The sequence below is a fragment of the Lithobates pipiens genome, unplaced genomic scaffold (genome assembly GCF_037356315.1).
Source record: "Lithobates pipiens isolate NorthernLeopardFrog02 unplaced genomic scaffold, aLitPip1_a1.2 Scaffold_8, whole genome shotgun sequence".
NCBI classification, from domain to species: Eukaryota; Metazoa; Chordata; class Amphibia; order Anura; family Ranidae; genus Lithobates; species Lithobates pipiens.
In genome coordinates, this window is record NW_027507903.1 from 656931072 (window position 1) to 656958877 (window position 27806).

At 44.7% G+C, this 27806-nt stretch overlaps 1 protein-coding gene across 1 annotated transcript; it reads right to left on the bottom strand.

Moving 5' to 3' along the window:
* Window positions 1-1472: 1472 nt before the first annotated feature.
* On the bottom strand, window positions 1473-27673 carry LOC143962480 (cornifelin homolog B-like; the record flags this gene model as incomplete). Its single annotated transcript, XM_077471755.1, has 4 exons — window positions 1473-1933; window positions 5323-5492; window positions 6230-6350; window positions 27644-27673. Coding segments are annotated over 4 exons (543 nt in total), but the record flags the coding sequence as incomplete, so codon positions are not given.
* Between the last annotated feature and the right edge of the window lie 133 nt (window positions 27674-27806).

Consider the following 27806-nt stretch of genomic DNA (forward strand, 5'->3'; position numbering starts at 1 on the left):
TGAATATGATGGGCACAGTTGGCTGCATATGATGGGCACAGTGGCTGCATATGATGGGCACAGTTGGCTACATATGATGGGCACAGTTAGCTGAATAGGATGGGGACAATTGGCTGCATATGATGGGCAAGTGGCTGCATTTGATGGGCACAGTTAGCTGAATATGATGGGCATAGTTGGCTGCATATGATGGGCACAGTGGCTGCATATGATGGGCACAGTGGCTGCATATGATGGGCACAGTCAGCTGCATATGATGGGCACAGTTGCCTACATATGATGGGCACAGTTGGCTGCATTTGCTTGGCACAGTTAGCTGAATATGATGGGGACAGTTGGCTGCATATGATGGGCAGAGTGGCTGCATTTGCTGGGCACAGTTAGCTGAATGTGATGGGCACAATTGGCTGCATATGATGGGCACAGTGGCTGCATTTGCTGGGCACAGTTAGCTGAATATGATGAGCACAGTTGGCTGCATATGATGGGCATTGGGCACAGTTGGTTGAATATGATGGACACAGTGGCTGTAATTTCTGGGCACAGTTAGCTGAATATGATGGGCACAGTTGGCTGCATATGATGGGCACAGTTGGCTGCATATAATGGGCACTGTTGGCTGCATATGATGGGCATAGTTGGCTTCATTTGCTGGGCACAGTTAGCTGAATATGATGGGGACAGTTGGCTGCATATGAAAGGGACATTTGGCTGCATATGATGGGCACAGTTAGCTGAATATGATGGGGACAATTGGCTGCATATGATGGGCAGAGTGACTGCATTTGCTGGGCACAGTTAGCTGTATATGATGGGCACAGTTAGCGGAATATGATGGGGACAATTGGCTGCATATGATGGGCAGAGTGACTGCATTTGCTGGGCACAGTTAGCTGTATATGATGGGCACAGTTAGCTCAATATGATGGGCACAGTTGGCTGCATATGATGGGCACAGTTGGCTGCATATGATGGGCACAGTCGGCTGCATTTGCTGAGCACAGTGGCTGTATTTGCTGGGCACAGTTAACTGAATATGATGGGCACAGTTAGCTGCATTCGTTGGGCACAGTTAGCTGAATATGATGGGTACAGTTGGCTGCATATAATGGGCACAGTGGCTGCAATCAATGTTTTTGTTTCAGTATTTTGCAGAATTATTTAGTTCATTTGTGCCCCCCAAACATTTTGCTCACCAGCCCCCACTGCTGCTGGGACTGAACCATGATTTGGTGATGTATGAAAGACAACAAAGATGACTGACGAAGACATTCGCCGTATTGTTCATTGAAGCACAGGAGCCTGCATTTTGCACGACGGTTCTCCAACGTCCATTTTACACCGATTGGACATTTCCTCGATCGTTTCGCCAATGTTGGAGCTTCTGACATATGGAATGTGGAAAGATTTTTAATAACTTCTTACACCAACTTTCCTCTTATCTTTGGTATAAATGAAAATATAAGAACGCATTTGGAGAAGAAAAGAGACTTTAATTGCAGGCTGTTCCCACTTACACATACAGAAGGTCATTTTTATTTCAACCAGAAAAAAATCTAAAACAAAGACTTAAAAGTGATTTAAAGATTTGTCTAAAATGATTCTTGATTATATTTATCATGCGTTACATCAAACGGTGACCACCCCCCATCCCCCGTGTCTCCTCGTTGGGTGGTGGGCCTCCACTGAGAAGGTCGGCTCTGTCCCTCCACTAGTGCCCTGTGTTCACATTGTTCACATTTATAACGTTGGTTGGTTGGGGTTGGTATGAGGGGACGGGGTACATGACGGTCTGCCCTGGCATCGTCACTGTGGTGGTCTGAGCCGTCATGATGGAAGCCGGTCGCTTGTATCTCTTGATCTCTCGAGCCATCTGGCACCAGGCACAGCACAAACACCAATACACCATACAGCAGTCATCGCAGATCGATCCCTGGGGGGAGAGAGAGAGAGCACAGGGGGAGAGGAGAGGGGGAGAGAGAGCACAGGGGGAGAGGAGAGGGGGGAGAAAGAGAGAGCACAGGGGGAGAGGTGAGGGGGAGAGAGAGAGCACAGGGGGATAGTAGAGGGGTGAGAGAGAGCACAGGGGGAAAGGAGAGGGGGTGAGAGAGAGCACAAGGGGAAAGGAGAGGGGGTGAGAGCGAGAGAGCACAGAGGGAAAGGAGAGGGGGGAGAGAGAGAGAGCACAGGGGGAGAGGAGAGGGGGAGAGAGAGCACAGGGGGAGAGGATAGGGGGGAGAAAGAGAGAGCACAGGGGGAGAGGTGAGGGGGAGAGAGAGAGCACAGGGGGATAGTAGAGGGGTGAGAGAGAGCACAGGGGGAAAGGAGAGGGGGTGAGAGAGAGCACAAGGGGAAAGGAGAGGGGGTGAGAGCGAGAGAGCACAGAGAGAAAGGAGAGGGGGGAGAGAGAGAGAGCACAGGGGGAGAGGAGAGGGGGGAGAGAGAAAGCACAGGGGGAAAGGAGAGGGGGTGAGAGAGAGCACAAGGGGAAAGGAGAGGGGTGAGAGAGAGAGAGCACAGGGGGAAAGGAGAGGGGGGAGAGGGAGAGAGCACAGGGGGAGAGGAGAGGGGGGAGAGAGAAAGCACAGGGGGAAAGGAGAGGGGGTGAGAGAGAGCACAAGGGGAAAGGAGAGGGGTGAGAGAGAGAGAGAGCACAGGGGGAAAGGAGAGGGATGAGAGAGAGAGAGCACAGGGGGGAAGGAGAGGGGGTGAGAGAGAGAGAGAGCACAGGGGGAAAGGAGAGGGGGGAGAGAGAAAGAGAGCACAAAGGGAAAGGAGAGGGGGCGAGAGAGAGCACAGGGGGAAAGGAGAGGGGGGAGAGAGAGCACAGGGGGAAAGGAGAGGGGGGAGAGAGAGAGCACAGGGGGAAAGGAGAGGAGGCAAGAAAGAGCACAGAGGGAAAGGAGAGGGGGTGAGAGAGAGAGCACAGGGGGAAATGAGAGGGGGGAGAGAGAAAGAGAGCACAAAGGGAAAGGAGAGGGGGCGTGAGAGAGCACAGGGGGAAAGGAGAGGGGGGCGTGAGAGAGCACAGGGGGAAAGGAGAGGGGGGAGAGAGAGAGCACAGGGGGAAAGGAGAGGGGGGAGAGAGAGAGCACAGGGGGAAAGGAGAGGAGGGAGAGAGAGAGCACAGGGGGAAAGGAGAGGAGGCAAGAAAGAGCACAGAGGGAAAGGAGAGGGGTGAGAGAGAGAGCACAGGGGGAAAGGAGAGGGGGGAGAGAGAAAGAGAGTACAAAGGGAAAGGAGAGGGGGCGAGAGAGAGCACAGGGGGAAAGGAGAAGGGGTAAGAGAGAGCACAGGGGGAAAGAAGAGGGGGGAGAGAGAACACAGGGTGAAGGGAGAGGGGGAGAGAAAGAGAGCGCAAGGGGAAAGAAGAGGGGGGTGAGAAAGAGCACAGGGGAAAAGAGAGGGGGAGTGAAAGAGAGCAGAGTGAGCGAGGTAGAGGAGAAGAGTTATTAGGTCTTTAGGCCTTCTTCTATTGAAGGACAATACAATATACATGTACCAGTGATAATAAATGAGTCTTTCCCTCCACTTCCAGAAGGGGGTGTATTTAGAAGAGGCGGAGTCTCTTGCGGAGCATACCATGTCATTTACCATTAGGTACAATCTGGCTATAGGATGACATTGACATGAACACAGTATAGCTATGTGGAGTCAGATGTAAAGGGAGCACTCTGTAGAGTCTGATGTAAATGGGAACTCTGCACAGTCTGATGTAAAGGGGAGCTATGTGGAGTCATATGTAAAGGGAGCACTCTGTGGAAACAGAGCTTCCCCTTTACATCAGATTCCACAGAGTGCTCCCTTTACATCTGACTCCACATAGCTCCCCTTTACATCAGACTGTGCAGAGTTCCCTTTTACATCAGACTCCACAGAGTTCCCCTATATATCAGACTCCACAGATTTCCCCTTTACATCAGATTCCACAGATTTTCCCTTTACATCATACTCTGCAGAGCTCCCCTTTACATCATACTCTGCAGAGTTCTCCTTTTACATAAGACTCCACAAAGTTCTCCCTTACATCAGACTCCACAGAGTTCCCCTTTACATCAGAGTTTCCCCTTTACATCAGATTCCACAGAGTCTGATGTAAAAGGGAACACTGGGGAGTCTGATGTAAAGGGGAACTCTGTGAACTCTGATGTAAGAGAGAACATTGTGGACTGCCATGTAAAGGGGAACTCTGTGGGCTCTGATGTAAGAGAGAACATTGTGGACTGTGGTGTAAAGGGAGAACTCTGTGGACTCTGATGTAAAACGGAACTCTGTGGAGTCTGATGTAAATGGGAACTCTGTGGAGTCTGATTTAAAGGGGGAACTCTGTGGAGTCTGATGTAAATGGGAACTCTGTGGAGTCTGATGTAAATGGGAACTCTGTGGAGTCTGATGTAAATGGGAACTCTGTGGAGTCTAGTGTAAAGGAAAACTCTGTGGAGTCTGATGTAAATGGGAACTCTGTGGAGTCTAGTGTAAAGGAAAACTCTGTGGAGTCTGATGTAAAAGGGAACTCTGGGGAGTCTGATGTAAGGGAGAACTCTGTGGAGTCTGATGTAAATTGGAACTCTGTGGAGTCTGATGTAAATTGGAACTCTGTGGAGTCTGATGTAAAGGAAAACTCTGTGGAGTCTGATGTAAAAGGGAACTCTGTGCAGTGTGATGTAGAGGAGAACTCTGTGGAGTCTGATGTAAAGGAGAACTCTGTGGAGTGTGATGTAGAGGAGAACTCTGTGGAGTCTGATGTAAAGGAGAACTCTGTGGAGTGTGATGTAAAGGAGAATTCTGTGGAGTGTGCTGTAAAGGAGAACTTTGGGGAGTCTGATGTAAAGAAGAACTCTCCGAAATCTTATGTAAGGGGGAACTCTGGGGACTGTTATTTAAATGGGGAGAGGGGGCTCTAGTGACCAAATACCCCCTTACATCAGACTTTCCCTTTACACCAGAATCCAACTTCTAATTTTATTGAAGCTCCTCTTGAAGGTTGGCTCAGTTAGTCAGTCTTTTTTGTCTGCATGAAGGCGTATGCACCGGAAATGTTTCATTTTTTAATACGATATTCTTTGTTCTGAGGTTTATTTGTGTCTGTGAGGCTGTCGGTTGTGGTACAGTAATTAGGAATAGTCTGTGGGTACAAGGACTGGTATATGTGTGCAGTGTGTGTATAGCAACTAGGCACAGATTCTGCTTAACGATACCCCTTTAAGCCCCTCCCACTCCCCTCCCAAATTCTGGCTATGCATAGTGATCACTTCATCCCGGGGGCTCCTCGGGTCTTTCATCATCCTCCTAGTCATACTTCATCCGCAGCCAGATACTTACAGGAATTTTGTACCGCTCCCGTACAGATGCCCGCATTGCCAGAGATATAGGGGGACAAGCTGGGGAAAAGCCTGCGCATCCTGTGTCCATCAGGGGGAGGCACAGACACTCGCCGTGCTCGCTGACCGTCGCGCACTGGAAGCAGGGGAAGAGCCAGTAGGCAAAACAACCTGAGAAGAGACGGGAGAAACTCTGTTATATCATGGAAAATCCTATCTAGCAGAGAATGAGATTTTAGTCAGTTGTACACAGGCTGCCTGCAAGCAGGCAGTCAGTGCTGGACTTTGTTATAGGAAAGCCGAGTATGTGTGCACACTGGGTATTGATGCCACTCGTTGTGATAAATATGTATCTGTAAGAGGTTCTATAAATTGATCAAACGGGCCATTATACTTCCTTTTAAAGTGCTTTTTGTATGCTAAGTCCCGCCCCTGAGGAACCAGAGACAAGTGTAGCATTGAGAATTAGGGCAAGATTTGCACCGCCTGCTCTGCCCAGGACTGGCGCAGCCTTACCCATCTACAGAGCTCCTCGCATGCTCTGCAATACAGTGCTTACTTGGCCACAAAGAATTATGGGATGGCTGTTATTCCCAAAACTTCAGTGGCCCTAGGCAGAGTGGTGAATACCGATTGCAGATCTGCTATGTGGTTCCGGGATGTTGCATGAAAGGTTTTCCTGAGCTCTCCACTTGCCTGGTGCTCCCCAGGAATGCTTCTTATTGCAAGTCATGCCTAGTTCAGTTTGAAACAGAGAAGTATAAAGAACTTGTTTTTTATGATAAGCCCCGCCCCTGCGGAACCAGAGACAATCAGGAACTAGGGGAAGGTTTGCATATCCCTCTATTTGAAAAGCCGTATGAACCCCACAGGTGGTGTGTGAATTCTCAGGGGAGAGTGACACTTACATGTGCCCATGTCTTCGCAGCAGTCGCAGATTCCGGAACTCCAGCCGTTTGGTGAGGCTTGTGTTATCGTTGTTGTGTGGGAGACCATCGAAGGTGGCTGTACTGCGATGGGATACATTGTCTGCAAGGGGACAACCAATAAAAAAAAAAACTTAATGACCCCATATGTCAATTGAATGAATTTTAAGGCACACAAACACAATACAATACCCGATTGTTTTTGTATAATATAAAAGATGATGTTATGCCGATTAAATAGATACCAAATATGTCATGTTTTAAAAAATGCGCATGCACGCTCGTGGAATGGTGACAGACTACTAAAAAAATACTCAACTTACTACTTAAAATTCTCCATAGGCTATGCTTTAAAAAAACCTTTACAGTTTACCAGTACAGAGCTACAAAGGAGGTCTAGTGCTAGAATTGCTGCTCTCACTCTGAGGTTCATGGTGATACTTTATATGTGTGGTGCGACCGCCGTTGACGTATGCCTTCTGCTCTCTCCCAAGCCCTGCCTTCCACTCTCTCCCGAGCGCTGCCTTCAGCTCTCTCCCGAGCGCTGCCTTCAGCTCTCTCCCAAGCCCTGCCTTCCGCACTCTCCCGAGCCCTGCCTTCCGCACTCTCCCGAGCCCTGCCTTCCGCACTCTCCCGAGCCCTGCCTTCCGCTCTCTCCCGAGCCCTGCCTTCCGCACTCTCCCGAGCCCTGCCTTCCGCTCTCTCCCGAGCGCTGCCTTCAGCTCTCTCCCGAGCGCTGCCTTCAGCTCTCTCCCGAGCGCTGCCTTCAGCTCTCTCCCGAGCGCTGCCTTCAGCTCTCTCCCGAGCGCTGCCTTCAGCTCTCTCCCGAGCGCTGCCTTCAGCTCTCTCCCGAGCCCTGCCTTCCGCACTCTCCCGAGCCCTGCCTTCCGTACTCTCCCGAGCGCTGCCTTCAGCTCTCTCCCGAGCGCTGCCTTCAGCTCTCTCCCGAGCGCTGCCTTCAGCTCTCTCCCGAGCGCTGCCTTCAGCTCTCTCCCGAGCCCTGCCTTCCGCACTCTCCCGAGCCCTGCCTTCCGCACTCTCCCGAGCCCAGCCTTCCGCACTCTCCCGAGCCCTGCCTTCCGCTCTCTCCCGAGCCCCGCCTTCTGCTCTCTCCCGAGCCCTGCCTTCAGCACTCTCCCGAGCCCTGCCTTCTGCTCTCTCCTGAGCCTAGCCTTCCGCACTCTCCCGAGCCCTGCCTTCCACTCTCTCCTGAGCCTTGCCTTCCTCACTCTCCCGAGCCCTGCCTTCCAATCTCTCCTGAGCCTTGCCTTCCTCACTCTCCCGAGCCCTGCCTTCCAATCTCTCCTGAGCCTTGCCTTCCTCACTCTCCCGAGCCCTGCCTTACACACTCTCCCGTGCCCCGCCTTCCGCTCTCTCCTGAGCCTTGCCTTCCGCACTCTACCGAGCCCTGCCTTCCTTACTCTCCCGAGCCCTGCCTTCCGCTCTCTCTCGAGCCCTGCCTTCCGCACTCTCCCGAGCCCTGCCTTCCTCACTCTCCCAAGCCCTGCCTTCTGCTCTCTCCCGAGCCCAGCCTTCCACACTCTCCCGAGCCCCGCCTTCCGCACTCTCCCGAGCCCCGCCTTCCGCACTCTCCCGAGCCCTGCCTTCCTCACTCTTGCGAGCCCTGCCTTCCGCTCTCTCCCGAGCCCCGCCTTCTGCTCTCTCCTGAGCCTTGCCTTCAGCACTCTCCCGAGCCCTGCCTTCTGCTCTCTCCTGAGCCTTGCCTTCAGCACTCTCCCGAGCCCTGCCTTCCGCTCTCTCCCGAGCCCTGCCTTCCACACTCTTGCGAGCCCTGCCTTCTGCTCTCTCCCGAGCCCAGCCTTCCACACTCTCCCGAGCCCCGCCTTCCGCACTCTCCCGAGCCCCGCCTTCCGCACTCTCCCGAGCCCTGCCTTCCTCACTCTTGCGAGCCCTGCCTTCCGCTCTCTCCCGAGCCCCGCCTTCTGCTCTCTCCTGAGCCTTGCCTTCAGCACTCTCCCGAGCCCTGCCTTCTGCTCTCTCCTGAGCCTTGCCTTCAGCACTCTCCCGAGCCCTGCCTTCCGCTCTCTCCCGAGCCCTGCCTTCCACACTCTTGCGAGCCCTGCCTTCTGCTCTCTCCCGAGCCCAGCCTTCCACACTCTCCCGAGCCCCGCCTTCCGCACTCTCCCGAGCCCCGCCTTCCGCACTCTCCCGAGCCCTGCCTTCCTCACTCTTGCGAGCCCTGCCTTCCGCTCTCTCCCGAGCCCCGCCTTCTGCTCTCTCCTGAGCCTTGCCTTCAGCACTCTCCCGAGCCCTGCCTTCTGCTCTCTCCTGAGCCTTGCCTTCAGCACTCTCCCGAGCCCTGCCTTCCGCTCTCTCCCGAGCCCTGCCTTCCGCTCTCTCCCGAGCCCTGCCTTCCACACTCTTGCGAGCCCTGCCTTCCGCTCTCTCCCGAGCCCCGCCTTCTGCTCTCTCCTGAGCCTTGCCTTCAGCACTCTCCCGAGCCCTGCCTTCCACACTCTCCCGGCCCCGCCTTCTGCTCTCTCCTGAGCCTTGCCTTCAGCACTCTCCCGAGCCCTGCCTTCCGCTCTCTCCCGAGCCCTGCCTTCCGCTCTCTCCCGAGCCCTGCCTTCCACACTCTCCCGAGCCCTGCCTTCTGCTCTCTCCTGAGCCTTGCCTTCCTCACTCTCCCGAGCCCTGCCTTACACACTCTCCCGAGCCCCGCCTTCCGCTATCTCCTGGGATGACAGCCATGGAGACCAATTTGATGCAGTGTGCTTCAAATATGGTCTGAGCACTGACAGGCTGACCCCCCCCCCCCCCCCACCCCTTCAACCACAGCACTCATACGTCTATTTCCCAAAGACAACCTCTGGATATGACGCTGAGCACGTGATCACAACTTCTTTGGTGGACCATGGTGAGGCCTGTTCTGAGTGGAACCAGTCCTGTTATACCGCTGTATGGTCTTGGCCACCATGCTGCAGCTCAGTTTCAGGGTCTTGGCAATCTTCTTATAGCCTAGGCCATCTTTGTGTAGAGCAACAATCCTTTTTTTTCAGATCCTCAGAGAGTTCTTTGCCATGAGGTGCCATGGTGAACATCCAGTGACCAGTATGAGAGAGTGAGAGCGATAACACCAAATTTAACACTCCTGCTCCCCATTCACACGTGAAACCTTGTAACACTAAAGAGTCACATGACACAGGGGAGGGAAAATGGCTAATTGTGCCCAATTTGGACATTTTCACTTAGGGGGTGTACTGACTTTTGTTGCCAGCGGTTTAGACATTAATGGCTGTGTGTTGAGTTATTTTGAGGGGACAGCAAATTGACACTGTTATACAAGCTGTACACTCACTACTTTACATTGTAGACAAGTGTCATTTCTTCAGTGTTGTCACATGAAAAGATTTTGTGAGATACTGTATATATATATATATATGTATATTTATATATTTTTTTTCAATTATTATAAATAAATATATATATATATTCTTCTTTTTTTTTCCTTTCTATCTCAATTGATATTTCTAGCTGAGTGGTCGGGCAGTTCTCGGCAGGCGGTTGGCTGTCATTGGCCGGGACGGTCAGAGTCTGGCACGCGGTAGTAAGAGGTGAATGCGCTGACACAGCATAGAGCGGTGACATCTGTCAATCACCGAGCGCCATTGTCTGTAGGTCACCTCTATACCGCCGTCTGAGCGGAGCCCGAGACCCACATCACCGGTCTATCTCCAGAGGAACAAACAATGGGGAATAATACACAGGGGGGGGAGGAGGACTCTTCTCCTTCCTCTGTAACTCTCCTCTCCTGAAATAGTCTGCAATGCTGGAGGACTCTTCTCCTTCCTCTATAACTCTCCTCTCCTGAAATATACTGCTCTGGTGGAGGACTCTGCTCCTTCCTCTATAACTCTCCTCTCCTGGAATACTCTGCACTGCTGGAGGACTCTGCTCCTCCCTCTATAACTCTCCTCTCCTGAAATACTCTGCACTGCTGGAGGACTCTGCTCTTTCCTCTATAACTTTCCTCTCCTGAAGTACTCTTCTCTGCTGGAGGACTCTGCTCCTTCCTCTATAACTCTCCTCTCCTGGAATACTCTGCACTGCTGGAGGACTCTGCTCTTTCCTCTATAACTCTCCTCTCCTGGAATACTCTGCACTGCTGGAGGACTCTGCTCTTTCCTCTATAACTCTCCTCTCCTGAAATACTCTGCTCTGCTGGAGAACTCTGCTCCTTCCTCTATAACTCTCCTCTCCTGGAATACTCTGCTCTGCTGGAGGACTCTGCTCCTCCCTCTATAACTCTCCTCTCCTGAAATACTCTGCTCTGCTGGAGGACTCTGCTCCTTCCTCTATAACTCTCCTCTCCTGAAATACTCTGCTCTGCTGGAGGACTCTGCTCCTTCCTCTATAACTCTCCTCTCCTGAAATACTCTGCACTGCTGGAGGACTCTGCTTCTTCCTCTATGACTCCCCTCTCCTGAAATACTCTGCACTGCTGGAGGACTCTGCTCCTCCCTCTACAACTTTCCTCTCCTATCTCCTCTCCTGAAATACTCTGCTCTGCTGGAGGACTCTGCTCCTTCCTCTATAACTCTCCTCTCCTGGAATACTCTGCTCTGCTGGAGGACTCTGCTCCTCCCTCTATAACTCTCCTCTCCTGAAATACTCTGCTCTGCTGGAGGACTCTGCTCCTTCCTCTATAACTCTCCTCTCCTGAAATACTCTGCTCTGCTGGAGGACTCTGCTCCTTCCTCTATAACTCTCCTCTCCTGAAATACTCTGCACTGCTGGAGGACTCTGCTTCTTCCTCTATGACTCCCCTCTCCTGAAATACTCTGCTCTGCTGGAGGACTCTGCTCTTTCCTCTATAACTCTCCTCTCCTATCTCCTCTCCTGAAATACTCTGCACTGCTAGAGGACTCTGCTCTTTCCTCTATAACTCTCCTCTCCTGAAATACTCTGCATTGCTGGAGGACTCTGCTCCTTCCTCTATAATTCTCCTCTCCTGAAATACTCTGCTCTGCTGGAGGACTCTGCTCCTTCTTATATAACTCTCCTCTCCTGAAATACTCTGCTCTGCTGGAGGACTCTGCTCCTTCCTCTATAACTCTCCTCTCCTATCTCCTCTCCTGAAATACTCTGCATTGCTGGAGGACTCTGCTCCTTCCTCTATAATTCTCCTCTCCTGAAATACTCTGCTCTGCTGGAGGACTCTGCTCCTTCTTATATAACTCTCCTCTCCTGAAATACTCTGCTCTGCTGGAGGACTCTGCTCCTCCCTCTATAACTCTCCTCTCCTGAAATACTCTGCAATGCTGGAGGACTCTTCTCCTTCCTCTATAACTCTCCTCTCCTGAAATATTCTGCACCGCTGGAGGAGTCTTCTCCTTCCTCTGTGACTCTCCTCTCCTGAAATACTCTGCATTGCTGGAGGACTCTGCTCCTTCCTCTATAATTCTCCTCTCCTGAAATACTCTGCTCTGCTGGAGGACTCTGCTCCTTCTTATATAACTCTCCTCTCCTGAAATACTCTGCACTGCTGGAGGACTCTGCTCCTCCCTCTATAACTCTCTTCTCCTGAAATACTCTGCACTGCTGGAGGACTCTGCTCCTTCCTCTATAACTCTCCTCTCCTGAAATACTCTGCACTGCTGGAGGACTCTGCTCCTTCCTCTATGACTCCCCTCTCCTGAAATACTCTGCTCTGCTGGAGGACTCTGCTCCTTCCTCTATGACTCCCCTCTCCTGAAATACTCTGCACTGCTGGAGGACTCTGCTCTTTCCTCTATAACTCTCCTCTCCTATCTCCTCTCCTGAAATACTCTGCATTGCTGGAGGACTCTGCTCCTTCCTCTATAATTCTCCTCTCCTGAAATACTCTGCTCTGCTGGAGGACTCTGCTCCTTCTTATATAACTCTCCTCTCCTGAAATACTCTGCTCTGCTGGAGGACTCTGCTCCTCCCTCTATAACTCTCCTCTCCTGAAATACTCTGCAATGCTGGAGGACTCTTCTCCTTCCTCTATAACTCTCCTCTCCTGAAATATTCTGCACCGCTGGAGGAGTCTTCTCCTTCCTCTGTGACTCTCCTCTCCTGAAATATTCTGCACCGCTGAAGGAGTCTTCTCCTTCCTCTATAAATCTCCTCTCCTGAAATATTCTGCACCGCTGGAGGAGTCTTCTCCTTCCTCTGTGACTCTCCTCTCCTGAAATACTCTGCACTGCTGGAGGACTCTGCTCCTCCCTCTACAACTTTCCTCTCCTGAAATACTCTGCACTGCCGGAGGACTCTGCTCCTTCCTCTATAACTCTCCTCTCCTGAAATACTCTGCACTGCTGGAGGACTCTGCTCTTTCCTCTATAACTCTCCTCTCCTGAAATACTCTGCTCTGCTGGAGGACTCTGCTCCTCCCTCTATAACTCTCCTCTCCTGAAATACTCTGCATTGCTGGAGGACTCTGCTCCTTCCTCTATAATTCTCCTCTCCTGAAATACTCTGCTCTGCTGGAGGACTCTGCTCCTTCTTATATAACTCTCCTCTCCTGAAATACTCTGCACTGCTGGAGGACTCTGCTCCTCCCTCTATAACTCTCTTCTCCTGAAATACTCTGCACTGCTGGAGGACTCTGCTCCTTCCTCTATAACTCTCCTCTCCTGAAATACTCTGCACTGCTGGAGGACTCTGCTCCTTCCTCTATGACTCCCCTCTCCTGAAATACTCTGCTCTGCTGGAGGACTCTGCTCCTTCCTCTATGACTCCCCTCTCCTGAAATACTCTGCACTGCTGGAGGACTCTGCTCTTTCCTCTATAACTCTCCTCTCCTATCTCCTCTCCTGAAATACTCTGCATTGCTGGAGGACTCTGCTCCTTCCTCTATAATTCTCCTCTCCTGAAATACTCTGCTCTGCTGGAGGACTCTGCTCCTTCTTATATAACTCTCCTCTCCTGAAATACTCTGCTCTGCTGGAGGACTCTGCTCCTCCCTCTATAACTCTCCTCTCCTGAAATACTCTGCAATGCTGGAGGACTCTTCTCCTTCCTCTATAACTCTCCTCTCCTGAAATATTCTGCACCGCTGGAGGAGTCTTCTCCTTCCTCTGTGACTCTCCTCTCCTGAAATATTCTGCACCGCTGAAGGAGTCTTCTCCTTCCTCTATAAATCTCCTCTCCTGAAATATTCTGCACCGCTGGAGGAGTCTTCTCCTTCCTCTGTGACTCTCCTCTCCTGAAATACTCTGCACTGCTGGAGGACTCTGCTCCTCCCTCTACAACTTTCCTCTCCTGAAATACTCTGCACTGCCGGAGGACTCTGCTCCTTCCTCTATAACTCTCCTCTCCTGAAATACTCTGCACTGCTGGAGGACTCTGCTCTTTCCTCTATAACTCTCCTCTCCTGAAATACTCTGCTCTGCTGGAGGACTCTGCTCCTTCCTCTATAACTCTCCTCTCCTGGAATACTCTGCACTGCTGGAGGACTCTGCTCCTCCCTCTACAACTTTCCTCTCCTGAAATACTCTGCACTGCCGGAGGACTCTGCTCCTTCCTCTATAACTCTCCTCTCCTGAAATACTCTGCACTGCTGGAGGACTCTGCTCTTTCCTCTATAACTCTCCTCTCCTGAAATACTCTGCACTGCTGGAGGACTCTGCTCCTCCCTCTACAACTTTCCTCTCCTGAAATACTCTGCACTGCCGGAGGACTCTGCTCCTTCCTCTATAACTCTCCTCTCCTGGAATACTCTGCACTGCTGGAGGACTCTGCTCCTCCCTCTACAACTTTCCTCTCCTGAAATACTCTGCACTGCCGGAGGACTCTGCTCCTTCCTCTATAACTCTCCTCTCCTGAAATACTCTGCACTGCTGGAGGACTCTGCTCTTTCCTCTATAACTCTCCTCTCCTGAAATACTCTGCACTGCTGGAGGACTCTGCTCCTCCCTCTACAACTTTCCTCTCCTGAAATACTCTGCACTGCCGGAGGACTCTGCTCCTTCCTCTATAACTCTCCTCTCCTGAAATACTCTGCTCTGCTGGAGGACTCTGCTCCTTCCTCTATAACTCTCCTCTCCTGGCAAAGCATGGCAATGAAGTAGGTGGCACTAATGTCGGGCTTTATAGTTATCTTTGGTATCTTCTTCTTCTCTGGGTCACTTCCTCTTCTCCTCCTAATCTATAAAGTGATCATATGAGAGATTGCAGTAAAAAAAAAAAAAAAGGGAACTCATCGCCAACAATCGGCCACTGTATTTTCCTTCATGCGTCACTGCTCACCGGCTCCGCAGACATCCAGTATAACCAGTTCTCCTCGCCCGCCCCGTATACCCCCCATTCACCTGAGCACAGTGTTTACCTTTCTGCTATGGGACTGTTTATTCAGAAATTATTTCTCAATTGTCTGAGATAAAAGAGTATTTCCTATATGACAAAAAACACGGCTTACTTGTCCAGAGATTGTCTCGCCATTATTTTTATTTTTTTATTTTTTTTATGCAATCTTTACATCAAAAACTAAAAAAAAAAAAAAAAAAAAAAACTAAAAAAAAAAAAAAAAAAAAAATTAAACTAAAAAATATATATATTTTTGTGGTTTTATTATTATTAGTTTAAGAAAAAATAAAAAGCACTGTAGAAATCATAATCAATTGCTATTTAAAAAAAAATGACACTAAAATCAAGATTCTGAAATTAAGTGTGTCAAAAAATTAAATAAAGTTTTTTTATTTTTTTTATTTTTTTATTTTTTAGTTTAGCCCCTTTTTTAATGAAACATAAAAAAAAAATAAAAAAAAATAAACGTGAAAAAAGTTTGATTACTAATGTTGAAAAATAGAAAAATAAATTAAAAAAAATCAGGGAAATAATAGGGAGAGGGGAAAGAAGGGGTTAATTAGGGCTTAGTAAGGTAAACCAATTAGAGGTTAAAAGGGAACACAATTTATTTTAAAAAAAAAGCAAGGAAAGAATTATTATTTTTTTTATTTTTTTTTATTTCCATGTCATTTTGCTTTAATTGACATCAACCCTTCCGTCTGCAGAGGACTTTCCTGTGAAATCAAAATCTTTTTATTATTTTTTTGGTCTTCAAAAATATGTTATCTTCAATTTCTTATATCGATATCAACAATAAAGATTTTTTCAGTGGTTTTTGTTATTTGGGTGGCCTCTCTCTTGTGGAGGACACAATGGAATGCTCAATGTTACTTTGTATCTCTCTATCTCCCGTCTGATCAATGTTTATAAACAATGTTACTTTGTATCTCTCTATCTCCCGTCTGATCGATGTTTATAAACAATGTTACTTTGTATCTCTCTATCTCCCGTCTGATTAATGTTTATAAACAATGTTACTTTGTATCTCTCTATCTCCCGTCTGATCAATGTTTATAAACAATGTTACTTTGTATCTCTCTATCTCCCGTCTGATCGATGTTTATAAACAATGTTATTCTGTATCTCTCTATCTCCGGTCTGATCAATGTTTATAAACGCTGTTACTTTGTATCTCTCTATCTCCCGTCTGATCGATGTTTATAAACAATGTTACTTTGTATCTCTCTATCTCCCGTCTGATCAATGTTTATAAACAATGTTACTTTGTATCTCTCTATCTCCCGTCTGATCGATGTTTATAAACAATGTTACTTTGTATCTCTCTATCTCCCGTCTGATTAATGTTTATAAACAATGTTACTTTGTATCTCTCTATCTCCCGTCTGATCAATGTTTATAAACAATGTTACTTTGTATCTCTCTATCTCCCGTCTGATCGATGTTTATAAACAATGTTATTCTGTATCTCTCTATCTCCGGTCTGATCAATGTTTATAAACGCTGTTACTTTGTATCTCTCTATCTCCCGTCTGATCGATGTTTATAAACAATGTTACTTTGTATCTCTCTATCTCCCGTCTGATCAATGTTTATAAACAATGTTACTTTGTATCTCTCTATCTCCCGTCTGATCAATGTTTATAAACAATGTTACTTTGTATCTCTCTATCTCCCGTCTGATCAATGTTTATAAACAATGTTACTTTGTATCTCTCTATCTCCCGTCTGATTAATGTTTATAAACAATGTTACTTTGTATCTCTCTATCTCCCGTCTGATCAATGTTTATAAACAATGTTACTTTGTATCTCTCTATCTCCCGTCTGATCGATGTTTATAAACAATGTTATTCTGTATCTCTCTATCTCCGGTCTGATCAATGTTTATAAACGCTGTTACTTTGTATCTCTCTATCTCCCGTCTGATCGATGTTTATAAACAATGTTACTTTGTATCTCTCTTTCTCCCGTCTGATTAATGTTTATAAACAATGTTACTTTGTATCTCTCTATCTCCCGTCTGATCAATGTTTATAAACAATGTTACTTTGTATCTCTCTATCTCCCGTCTGATCGATGTTTATAAACAATGTTATTCTGTATCTCTCTATCTCCGGTCTGATCAATGTTTATAAACGCTGTTACTTTGTATCTCTCTATCTCCCGTCTGATCGATGTTTATAAACAATGTTACTTTGTATCTCTCTATCTCCCGTCTGATCAATGTTTATAAACAATGTTACTTTGTATCTCTCTATCTCCCGTCTGATCAATGTTTATAAACAATGTTACTTTGTATCTCTCTATCTCCCGTCTGATCAATGTTTATAAACAATGTTACTTTGTATCTCTCTATCTCCCGTCTGATTAATGTTTATAAACAATGTTACTTTGTATCTCTCTATCTCCCGTCTGATCAATGTTTATAAACAATGTTACTTTGTATCTCTCTATCTCCCGTCTGATCGATGTTTATAAACAATGTTATTCTGTATCTCTCTATCCCCAGTCTGATCAATGTTTATAAACAATGTTACTTTGTATCTCTCTATCCCCAGTCTGATCGATGTTTATAAACACTGTTACTTTGTATCTCTCTATCTCCCGTCTGATCAATGTTTATAAACAATGTTATTCTGTATCTCTCTATCTCCCGTCTGATCAATGTTTATAAACAATGTTACTTTGTATCTCTCTATCCCCAGTTTGATCAATGTTTATAAACGATGTTACTTTGTATCTCTCTATCTCCCGTCTGATCAATGTTTATAAACTATGTTACTTTGTATCTCTCTATCTCCCGTCTGATCAATGTTTATAAATGATGTTACTTTGTATCTCTTTATCCCCAGTCTGATCAATGTTTATAAACAATGTTACTTTGTATCTCTCTATCCCCAGTCTGATCACTGTTTATAAACGATGTTACTTTGTATCTCTCTATCTCCCATCTGATCAATGTTTATAAACGATGTTACTTTGTATCGCTCTATCTCCCGTCTGATCAATGTTTATAAACGATGTTACTTTGTATCTCTTTATCCCCAGTCTGATCAATGTTTATAAACAATGTTACTTTGTATCTCTCTATCTCCCATCTGATCAATGTTTATAAACACTGTTACTTTGTATCTCTCTATCTCCCGTCTGATCAATGTATATAAACAATGTTACTTTGTATCTCTCTATCCCCAGTCTGATCAATGTTTATAAACAATGTTACTTTGTATCTATCTATCTCCCGTCTGATCGATGTTTATAAACAATGTTATTCTGTATCTCTCTATCTCCGGTCTGATCAATGTTTATAAACGCTGTTACTTTGTATCTCTCTATCTCCCGTCTGATCGATGTTTATAAACAATGTTACTTTGTATCTCTCTATCTCCCGTCTGATTAATGTTTATAAACAATGTTACTTTGTATCTCTCTATCCCCAGTCTGATCAATGTTTATAAACGCTGTTACTTTGTATCTCTCTATCTCCCGTCTGATCGATGTTTATAAACACTGTTACTTTGTATCTCTCTATCTCCCGTCTGATCAATGTTTATAAACAATGTTATTCTGTATCTCTTTATCTCCCGTCTGATCAATGTTTATAAACAATGTTACTTTGTATCTCTCTATCCCCAGTTTGATCAATGTTTATAAACAATGTTACTTTGTATCTCTCTATCTCCCGTCTGATCAATGTTTATAAACTATGTTACTTTGTATTGCTCTATCTCCCGTCTGATCAATGTTTATAAACGATGTTACTTTGTATCTCTTTATCCCCAGTCTGATCAATGTTTATAAACAATGTTACTTTGTATCTCTCTATCCCCAGTCTGATCAATGTTTATAAACACTGTTACTTTGTATCTCTCTATCTCCCGTCTGATCAATGTATATAAACAATGTTACTTTGTATCTCTCTATCCCCAGTCTGATCAATGTTTATAAACAATGTTACTTTGTATCTATCTATCTCCCGTCTGATCGATGTTTATAAACAATGTTATTCTGTATCTCTCTATCTCCGGTCTGATCAATGTTTATAAACGCTGTTACTTTGTATCTCTCTATCTCCCGTCTGATCGATGTTTATAAACAATGTTACTTTGTATCTCTCTATCTCCCGTCTGATTAATGTTTATAAACAATGTTACTTTGTATCTCTCTATCCCCAGTCTGATCAATGTTTATAAACGCTGTTACTTTGTATCTCTCTATCTCCCGTCTGATCGATGTTTATAAACACTGTTACTTTGTATCTCTCTATCTCCCGTCTGATCAATGTTTATAAACAATGTTATTCTGTATCTCTTTATCTCCCGTCTGATCAATGTTTATAAACAATGTTACTTTGTATCTCTCTATCCCCAGTTTGATCAATGTTTATAAACAATGTTACTTTGTATCTCTCTATCTCCCGTCTGATCGATGTTTATAAACAATGTTATTCTGTATCTCTCTATCTCCGGTCTGATCAATGTTTATAAACGCTGTTACTTTGTATCTCTCTATCTCCCGTCTGATCGATGTTTATAAACAATGTTACTTTGTATCTCTCTATCTCCCGTCTGATCAATGTTTATAAACAATGTTACTTTGTATCTCTCTATCTCCCGTCTGATCAATGTTTATAAACAATGTTACTTTGTATCTCTCTATCTCCCGTCTGATCAATGTTTATAAACAATGTTACTTTGTATCTCTCTATCTCCCGTCTGATTAATGTTTATAAACAATGTTACTTTGTATCTCTCTATCTCCCGTCTGATCAATGTTTATAAACAATGTTACTTTGTATCTCTCTATCTCCCGTCTGATCGATGTTTATAAACAATGTTATTCTGTATCTCTCTATCTCCGGTCTGATCAATGTTTATAAACGCTGTTACTTTGTATCTCTCTATCTCCCGTCTGATCGATGTTTATAAACAATGTTACTTTGTATCTCTCTTTCTCCCGTCTGATTAATGTTTATAAACAATGTTACTTTGTATCTCTCTATCTCCCGTCTGATCAATGTTTATAAACAATGTTACTTTGTATCTCTCTATCTCCCGTCTGATCGATGTTTATAAACAATGTTATTCTGTATCTCTCTATCTCCGGTCTGATCAATGTTTATAAACGCTGTTACTTTGTATCTCTCTATCTCCCGTCTGATCGATGTTTATAAACAATGTTACTTTGTATCTCTCTATCTCCCGTCTGATTAATCTTTATAAACAATGTTACTTTGTATCTCTCTATCTCCCGTCTGATCAATGTTTATAAACAATGTTACTTTGTATCTCTCTATCTCCCGTCTGATCGATGTTTATAAACAATGTTATTCTGTATCTCTCTATCTCCGGTCTGATCAATGTTTATAAACGCTGTTACTTTGTATCTCTCTATCTCCCGTCTGATCGATGTTTATAAACAATGTTACTTTGTATCTCTCTATCTCCCGTCTGATTAATGTTTATAAACAATGTTACTTTGTATCTCTCTATCCCCAGTCTGATCAATGTTTATAAACAATGTTACTTTGTATCTCTCTATCCCCAGTCTGATCGATGTTTATAAACACTGTTACTTTGTATCTCTCTATCTCCCGTCTGATCAATGTTTATAAACAATGTTATTCTGTATCTCTCTATCTCCCGTCTGATCAATGTTTATAAACAATGTTACTTTGTATCTCTCTATCCCCAGTTTGATCAATGTTTATAAACGATGTTACTTTGTATCTCTCTATCTCCCGTCTGATCAATGTTTATAAACTATGTTACTTTGTATTGCTCTATCTCCCGTCTGATCAATGTTTATAAATGATGTTACTTTGTATCTCTTTATCCCCAGTCTGATCAATGTTTATAAACAATGTTACTTTGTATCTCTCTATCCCCAGTCTGATCACTGTTTATAAACGATGTTACTTTGTATCTCTCTATCTCCCATCTGATCAATGTTTATAAACGATGTTACTTTGTATCGCTCTATCTCCCGTCTGATCAATGTTTATAAACGATGTTACTTTGTATCTCTTTATCCCCAGTCTGATCAATGTTTATAAACAATGTTACTTTGTATCTCTCTATCTCCCATCTGATCAATGTTTATAAACACTGTTACTTTGTATCTCTCTATCTCCCGTCTGATCAATGTATATAAACAATGTTACTTTGTATCTCTCTATCCCCAGTCTGATCAATGTTTATAAACAATGTTACTTTGTATCTATCTATCTCCCGTCTGATCGATGTTTATAAACAATGTTATTCTGTATCTCTCTATCTCCGGTCTGATCAATGTTTATAAACGCTGTTACTTTGTATCTCTCTATCTCCCGTCTGATCGATGTTTATAAACAATGTTACTTTGTATCTCTCTATCTCCCGTCTGATTAATGTTTATAAACAATGTTACTTTGTATCTCTCTATCCCCAGTCTGATCAATGTTTATAAACGCTGTTACTTTGTATCTCTCTATCTCCCGTCTGATCGATGTTTATAAACACTGTTACTTTGTATCTCTCTATCTCCCGTCTGATCAATGTTTATAAACAATGTTATTCTGTATCTCTTTATCTCCCGTCTGATCAATGTTTATAAACAATGTTACTTTGTATCTCTCTATCCCCAGTTTGATCAATGTTTATAAACAATGTTACTTTGTATCTCTCTATCTCCCGTCTGATCAATGTTTATAAACTATGTTACTTTGTATTGCTCTATCTCCCGTCTGATCAATGTTTATAAACGATGTTACTTTGTATCTCTTTATCCCCAGTCTGATCAATGTTTATAAACAATGTTACTTTGTATCTCTCTATCCCCAGTCTGATCAATGTTTATAAACACTGTTACTTTGTATCTCTCTATCTCCCGTCTGATCAATGTATATAAACAATGTTACTTTGTATCTCTCTATCCCCAGTCTGATCAATGTTTATAAACAATGTTACTTTGTATCTATCTATCTCCCGTCTGATCGATGTTTATAAACAATGTTATTCTGTATCTCTCTATCTCCGGTCTGATCAATGTTTATAAACGCTGTTACTTTGTATCTCTCTATCTCCCGTCTGATCGATGTTTATAAACAATGTTACTTTGTATCTCTCTATCTCCCGTCTGATTAATGTTTATAAACAATGTTACTTTGTATCTCTCTATCCCCAGTCTGATCAATGTTTATAAACGCTGTTACTTTGTATCTCTCTATCTCCCGTCTGATCGATGTTTATAAACACTGTTACTTTGTATCTCTCTATCTCCCGTCTGATCAATGTTTATAAACAATGTTATTCTGTATCTCTTTATCTCCCGTCTGATCAATGTTTATAAACAATGTTACTTTGTATCTCTCTATCCCCAGTTTGATCAATGTTTATAAACAATGTTACTTTGTATCTCTCTATCTCCCGTCTGATCAATGTTTATAAACTATGTTACTTTGTATTGCTCTATCTCCCGTCTGATCAATGTTTATAAACGATGTTACTTTGTATCTCTTTATCCCCAGTCTGATCAATGTTTATAAACAATGTTACTTTGTATCTCTCTATCCCCAGTCTGATCACTGTTTATAAACGATGTTACTTTGTATCTCTCTATCTCCCATCTGATCAATGTTTATAAACACTGTTACTTTGTATCTCTCTATCTCCCGTCTGATCAATGTATATAAACAATGTTACTTTGTATCTCTCTATCCCCAGTCTGATCAATGTTTATAAACAATGTTACTTTGTATCTCTCTATCTCCCATCTGATCAATGTTTATAAACAATGTTACTCTGTATCTCCCGTCTGATCAATGTTTATAAACAATGTTACTTTGTATCTCTCCATCTCCCATCTGATCAATGTTTATAAACAATGTTACTTTGTATCGCTCTATCTCCCGTCTGATCAATGTTTATAAACAATGTTACTTTGTATCTCTCCATCTCCCGTCTGATCAATGTTTATAAACAATGTTACTTTGTATCTCTCTATCCCCAGTCTGATCAATGTTTATAAACAATGTTACTTTGTATCTCTCTATCCCCAGTCTGATCAATGTTTATAAACAATGTTACTTTGTATCTCCTGTGTAAATAACATTTATAAACAATGTTTACAATGGGAGGGGCTGTCCGGGTGTTTATCATAGCTTCCTAAAAACATCTCTTCCCCAGAGCTCTGAGCCTTGATGTAAGCAGTGGGCCGGCTCTTGGGAGGAGTTATGCAAATATCTAAATATCTTGATGGGTGGAATGTGGGATTGGAGGAAAGGGCCTTCCTAAGCCTTCCATTTTGGGAGACATTTCAGGTTCAGCAACAATGCCCCATCCCTGAGGACAATATTCCTTTTCCGGAAATAATGCTCAATCCACAAGGGCAATATTCTATCCCAGGGAACATCGCTCCATCTCAGAAGACAACGCTCCATCCTAGGGGGCAATAATTCATCTCAGGGAGATTATTCCCAGGGCAGTAATCCATCTTTGGGGGTAATACTCAATCCTAAGGGCAATATTCAATACTCGTGGTGGACAATGCTCTTCCCCGGGAGATAATGTTCATTCCCAGGGAACAATGCTCTTTCTAATTCCGCGTACACACCACCGGACTTTTCCAGGGACTAGGTCCGACGGACTTTCGGTGGAGTTCCGACAGACTTTCCGAATGAATGGACTTGGCCACACACAATCACACCAAAGTCCGACGGATTCATCCCGGGGAGCAATGCTATATCCCAGAGGGCAATATTCCTCTTCAAGGGAGACGATGTTCCATTCCAGATGGCGATATTCCATCCTAGTGAACAATATTCCATTTCAGAGGACAATATTCCACCCAGGAGACAATTCTCCATTTCAGACGACAATATTCCACCCAGGAGACAATTCTCCATTTCAGAGGACAATATTCCACCCAGGAGACAATTCTCCATTTCAGAGGACAATATTCCACCCAGGAGACAATTCTCCATTTCAGAGGACAATATTCCACCCAGGAGACAATTCTCCATTTCAGACGACAATATTCCACCCAGGAGACAATTCTCCATTTCAGAGGACAATATTCCACCCAGGAGACAATTCTCCATTTCAGACGACAATATTCCACCCAGGAGACAATTCTCCATTTCAGAGGACAATATTCCACCCAGGAGACAATTCTCCATTTCAGAGGACAATATTCCACCCAGGAGACAATTCTCCATTTCAGAGGACAATATTCTATCCCCGGTAACAATGCTCCATTTCAAAGGGCAATATTCCATCCCGGGGAACAATGCTCTATCTCAGGTGGCAATATTCCACCCTATGGGAGAATACTCTGTCATTGAGGGCAATTATACATTTCAGAGAACCTATTTCCAGGGCAGTGATCAAACTTTGGGGGTAATACTCAATCTCAATTGAGTACTGCTCTACCCAGAGGGCAATATTCCACCCCAGGGGACACCGCTCCATCTCAGTAGTTAATAATGCATCCCGGGAGGCAATATTCTATCTCAGGAGACAACGTTTCATGATCGGGAATAAAACCTCATCAAAAGGGACAATAGTCTGTCCCAGGGAACAATTCTTTGTTTCAGGGAGCAATATTCCATCTCAGAGGACAACATTTTAAGCTTGGGGGCAATTCCTCACCCCAGGGAGCCATGCTATATCCCAGAGGGCAATATTCCACTTCAAGGGAGACAATGTTCCATTTCAGAGGACAATATTCCACCCAGGAGACAATTCTCCATTTCAAAGGGCAATATTCCATCCCGGGGGAACAACGTTCTACCCCAGGTGACAATATTCCACCCTATGGGAGAATACTCATAGAGGGAAATTATACATTTCAGAGAACCTGTTTCCAGGGCAGTAATCAAACTTCGGGGGTAATGCTCAATCTCATTGAGTACTGCTCTACCCAGAGGGCAATATTCCACCCCGGGGGACACCGCTGCAACTCAGTAGTTAATAATGCATCCCGGGAGGCAATATTCTATCTCAGGAGACAACGTTTCATGATCGGGAACAAAACCTCATCAAAAGGGACAATAGTCTGTCCCAGGGAACAATTCTTTGTTTCAGGGAGCAATATTCCATCTCAGAGGACAACATTTTAAGCTTGGGGACAATACCTCATCCCAGGGAGCAATGATATATCCCAGAGGGCAATATTCCACTTCAAGGGAGACAATGTTCCATTCCAGATGGGGATATTCCATCTTAGTGAACAATGTTCCATTTCAGAGGACAATATTCCACCCAGGAGACAATTCTCCATTTCAGAGGACAATATTCTATCCCCGGTAACAATGCTCCATTTCAAAGGACAATATTCTATCCCAGGGAACAATGCTCCATTTCAAAGGGCAATATTCCATCCCGGGGAACAATGCTCTATCTCAGGTGGCAATATTCCACCCTATGGGAGAATACTCTATCATTGAGGGCAATTATACATTTCAGAGAACCTATTTCCAGGGCAGTGATCAAACTTTGGGGGTAATTCTCAATCTCTGTGAGTAGTGCACTGCCCAAGAGGGCTATATACCACCCCAGGGGACACTGCTCCATCTTAGTGGTTAATAATCAACCCAGGAGGCAATATTCCATCTCAGGAGAAAACATTTCATGCTTGGGAACAATATCTCATCACAGGGACAATATCCTATCCCATGGAACAATGCTACATCCTAGAGGACTATATTCTATTACAGGGGACAATGTTCCATCTCAGTATTTAATAATGCATCCCAGAAAGCAATATCCCAACTCAGAGAACAACATTTCACAGTTGGGGACAATACCTCAACCCAGGGGACAATATTCCATCCTAGGAAGCTATGCTAAATCTCAAAGGACAATATTCAATCCCAGGAAGCTATGCTAAATCCCAAAGGGCAATAACCCATCCCAGGGGGTAATTCTTCATCCCAGGGCACAATATTCTATTCCAGGTGATAATTATCCATTCCAGAGGACAGTATTCCACCCCTTGAGACTAAAATCTATCCAAGGGGACAATAACCCATCTCAGATTACCTATTGCTAGGGTAGTAAACTCTCTTTAGGGGTAATGTTAAATCTGATTGAGTAATGTCCCACTCTAAAGGGCAATATGGTGTCCCCAGGAACAATGTTTCATCTCAGGAGACAACATTTCAAGATTGGCGACAATGCCTCATCCCAGGGGACAATATTCCATCTCAGGGAACAATGCTCCATCTCAGAGGACAACGTTCTCTCCTAGGAGGCAATAATTCATCTCAGATGACTTATTCCTAGGGTGGTAATCACTCTTTAGGGGTAATGTTCAATCCCATTGAGTAATGCTCCACCCTAAAGGGCAATATGGTGTCCCCAGGAACAATGTTTCACCTCAGAAGACAACACACTATCCTAGGGGGCAATAACCCATCTCAGATGACCTATTCCTAGGGTAGTAATCCCTCTTTAGGGGTAATGTTCAATCTTATTGAGTAATGCTCCACCCTAAAGGGCAATATGGTATCCCCAGGAACAATGTTTCATCTCAGGAGACAACATTTCGTGTTTGGCGACAATGCCTCATCCCAGGGGACAATATTCCATCTCAGGGAACAATGCTCCATCTCAGAGGACAACACTCTATCCTAGGGGGCAATATCCCATCTCAGATGACCTATTCCTAGGGTAGTAATCCCTCTTTAGAGGTAATGTTCAATCTCATTGAGTAATGCCCCACCCTAAAGGGCAATATCGTGTCCCCAGGAACAATGTTTCACCTCAGAAGACAACACACTATCCTAGGGGGCAATAACCCATCTCAGATGACCTATTCCTAGGGTAGTAATCCCTCTTTAGGGGTAATGTTCAATCTCATTGAGTAATGCTCCACCCTAAAGGGCAATATGATGTCCCCAGGAGCAATGTTTCATCTCAGGAGACAACATTTCAAGATTGGCGACAATGCCTCATCCCAGGGGATAATATTCCATCTCAGGGAACAATGCTCCATCTCAGAGGACAACACTCTATCCTAGGGGGCAATAACCCATCTCAGAAGACCTATTCCTAGGGTAGTAATCCCTCTTTAGGGTAAAATATTCAATCCCATTGAGTAATGCTCCACCCTAAAGGGCAATATGGTGTCCCCAGGAACAATGTTTCATCTCAGGAGACAACATTTCAAGTTTGGCAACAATGCCTCATCCCAGGGGACAATATTCCATGTCAGGGAACAATGCTCCATCTCAGAAGAAAACGCTCTATCCTAGGGGGCAATAATTCATCTCAGATGACCTATTCCTAGGGTAGTAATCCCTCTTTAGGGGTAATGTTCAATCTCATTGAGTAATGCCCCACCATAAAGGGCAATATGATGTCCCCAGGAACAATGTTTCATCTCAGGAGACAACATTTCAAGATTGGTGACAATGCCTCATCCCAGGGGACAATATTCCATCTCAGAGGACAACACTCTATCCTAGGGGGCAATAACCCATCTCAGATGACCTATTCCTAGGGTAGTAATCTCTCTTTAGGGGTAATGTTCAATCTCATTGAGTAATGCCCCACCATAAAGGGCAATATGGTGTCCCCAGGAACAATGTTTCATCTCAGGAGACAACATTTCAAGTTTGGCAACAATGCCTCATCCCAGGGGACAATATTCCATCTCAGGGAACAATGCTCCATCTCAGAGGACAACGCTCTATCCTAGGGGGCAATAATTCATCACCGAGAGCTTATTTCCAGGGCAGTAATCCATCTTTGAATATAATTCAATACCTGTGGGGAATGCTCTACCCCAGGAGATAATATTCAACCCCAGGGAACAATGCTTTTTTTTCTAAATGGTTGATCATCAATCCCAAAAGGCCATATTCCATCGTAGGGGACATTGCTCTATCCCGGTGGTCAGCGGTCTATGCGAAGAAGCAATACTTTATCCCAGGGGACAACACTTTATCCCAGGGGACAACACTTTATGCCTGGGGACAATGATCCACATCTGCACAGTTGTCTCAAATACACATACAATTTGACAAATCCCAGAGAAAAAAAAGTAGAAGATTGGAATGAAGAATTAGGATATCGCTGTCCCCAGTAACTGGTTCTAACATTGTCAGATCATCACTCACCTCTGTCTTTGCCGCTGTCCTCGCTGAATGTCACCTGCAGGAGTCAAATCTTCTGTGAACCTCACCCAACCAGTTCTGCCCAATATATACAGAATGTCCTTACACTCAATCCGAGAGCCTCCCCGGGAACACCCCTAACCTGTGTATAGACTTAACCGCAATT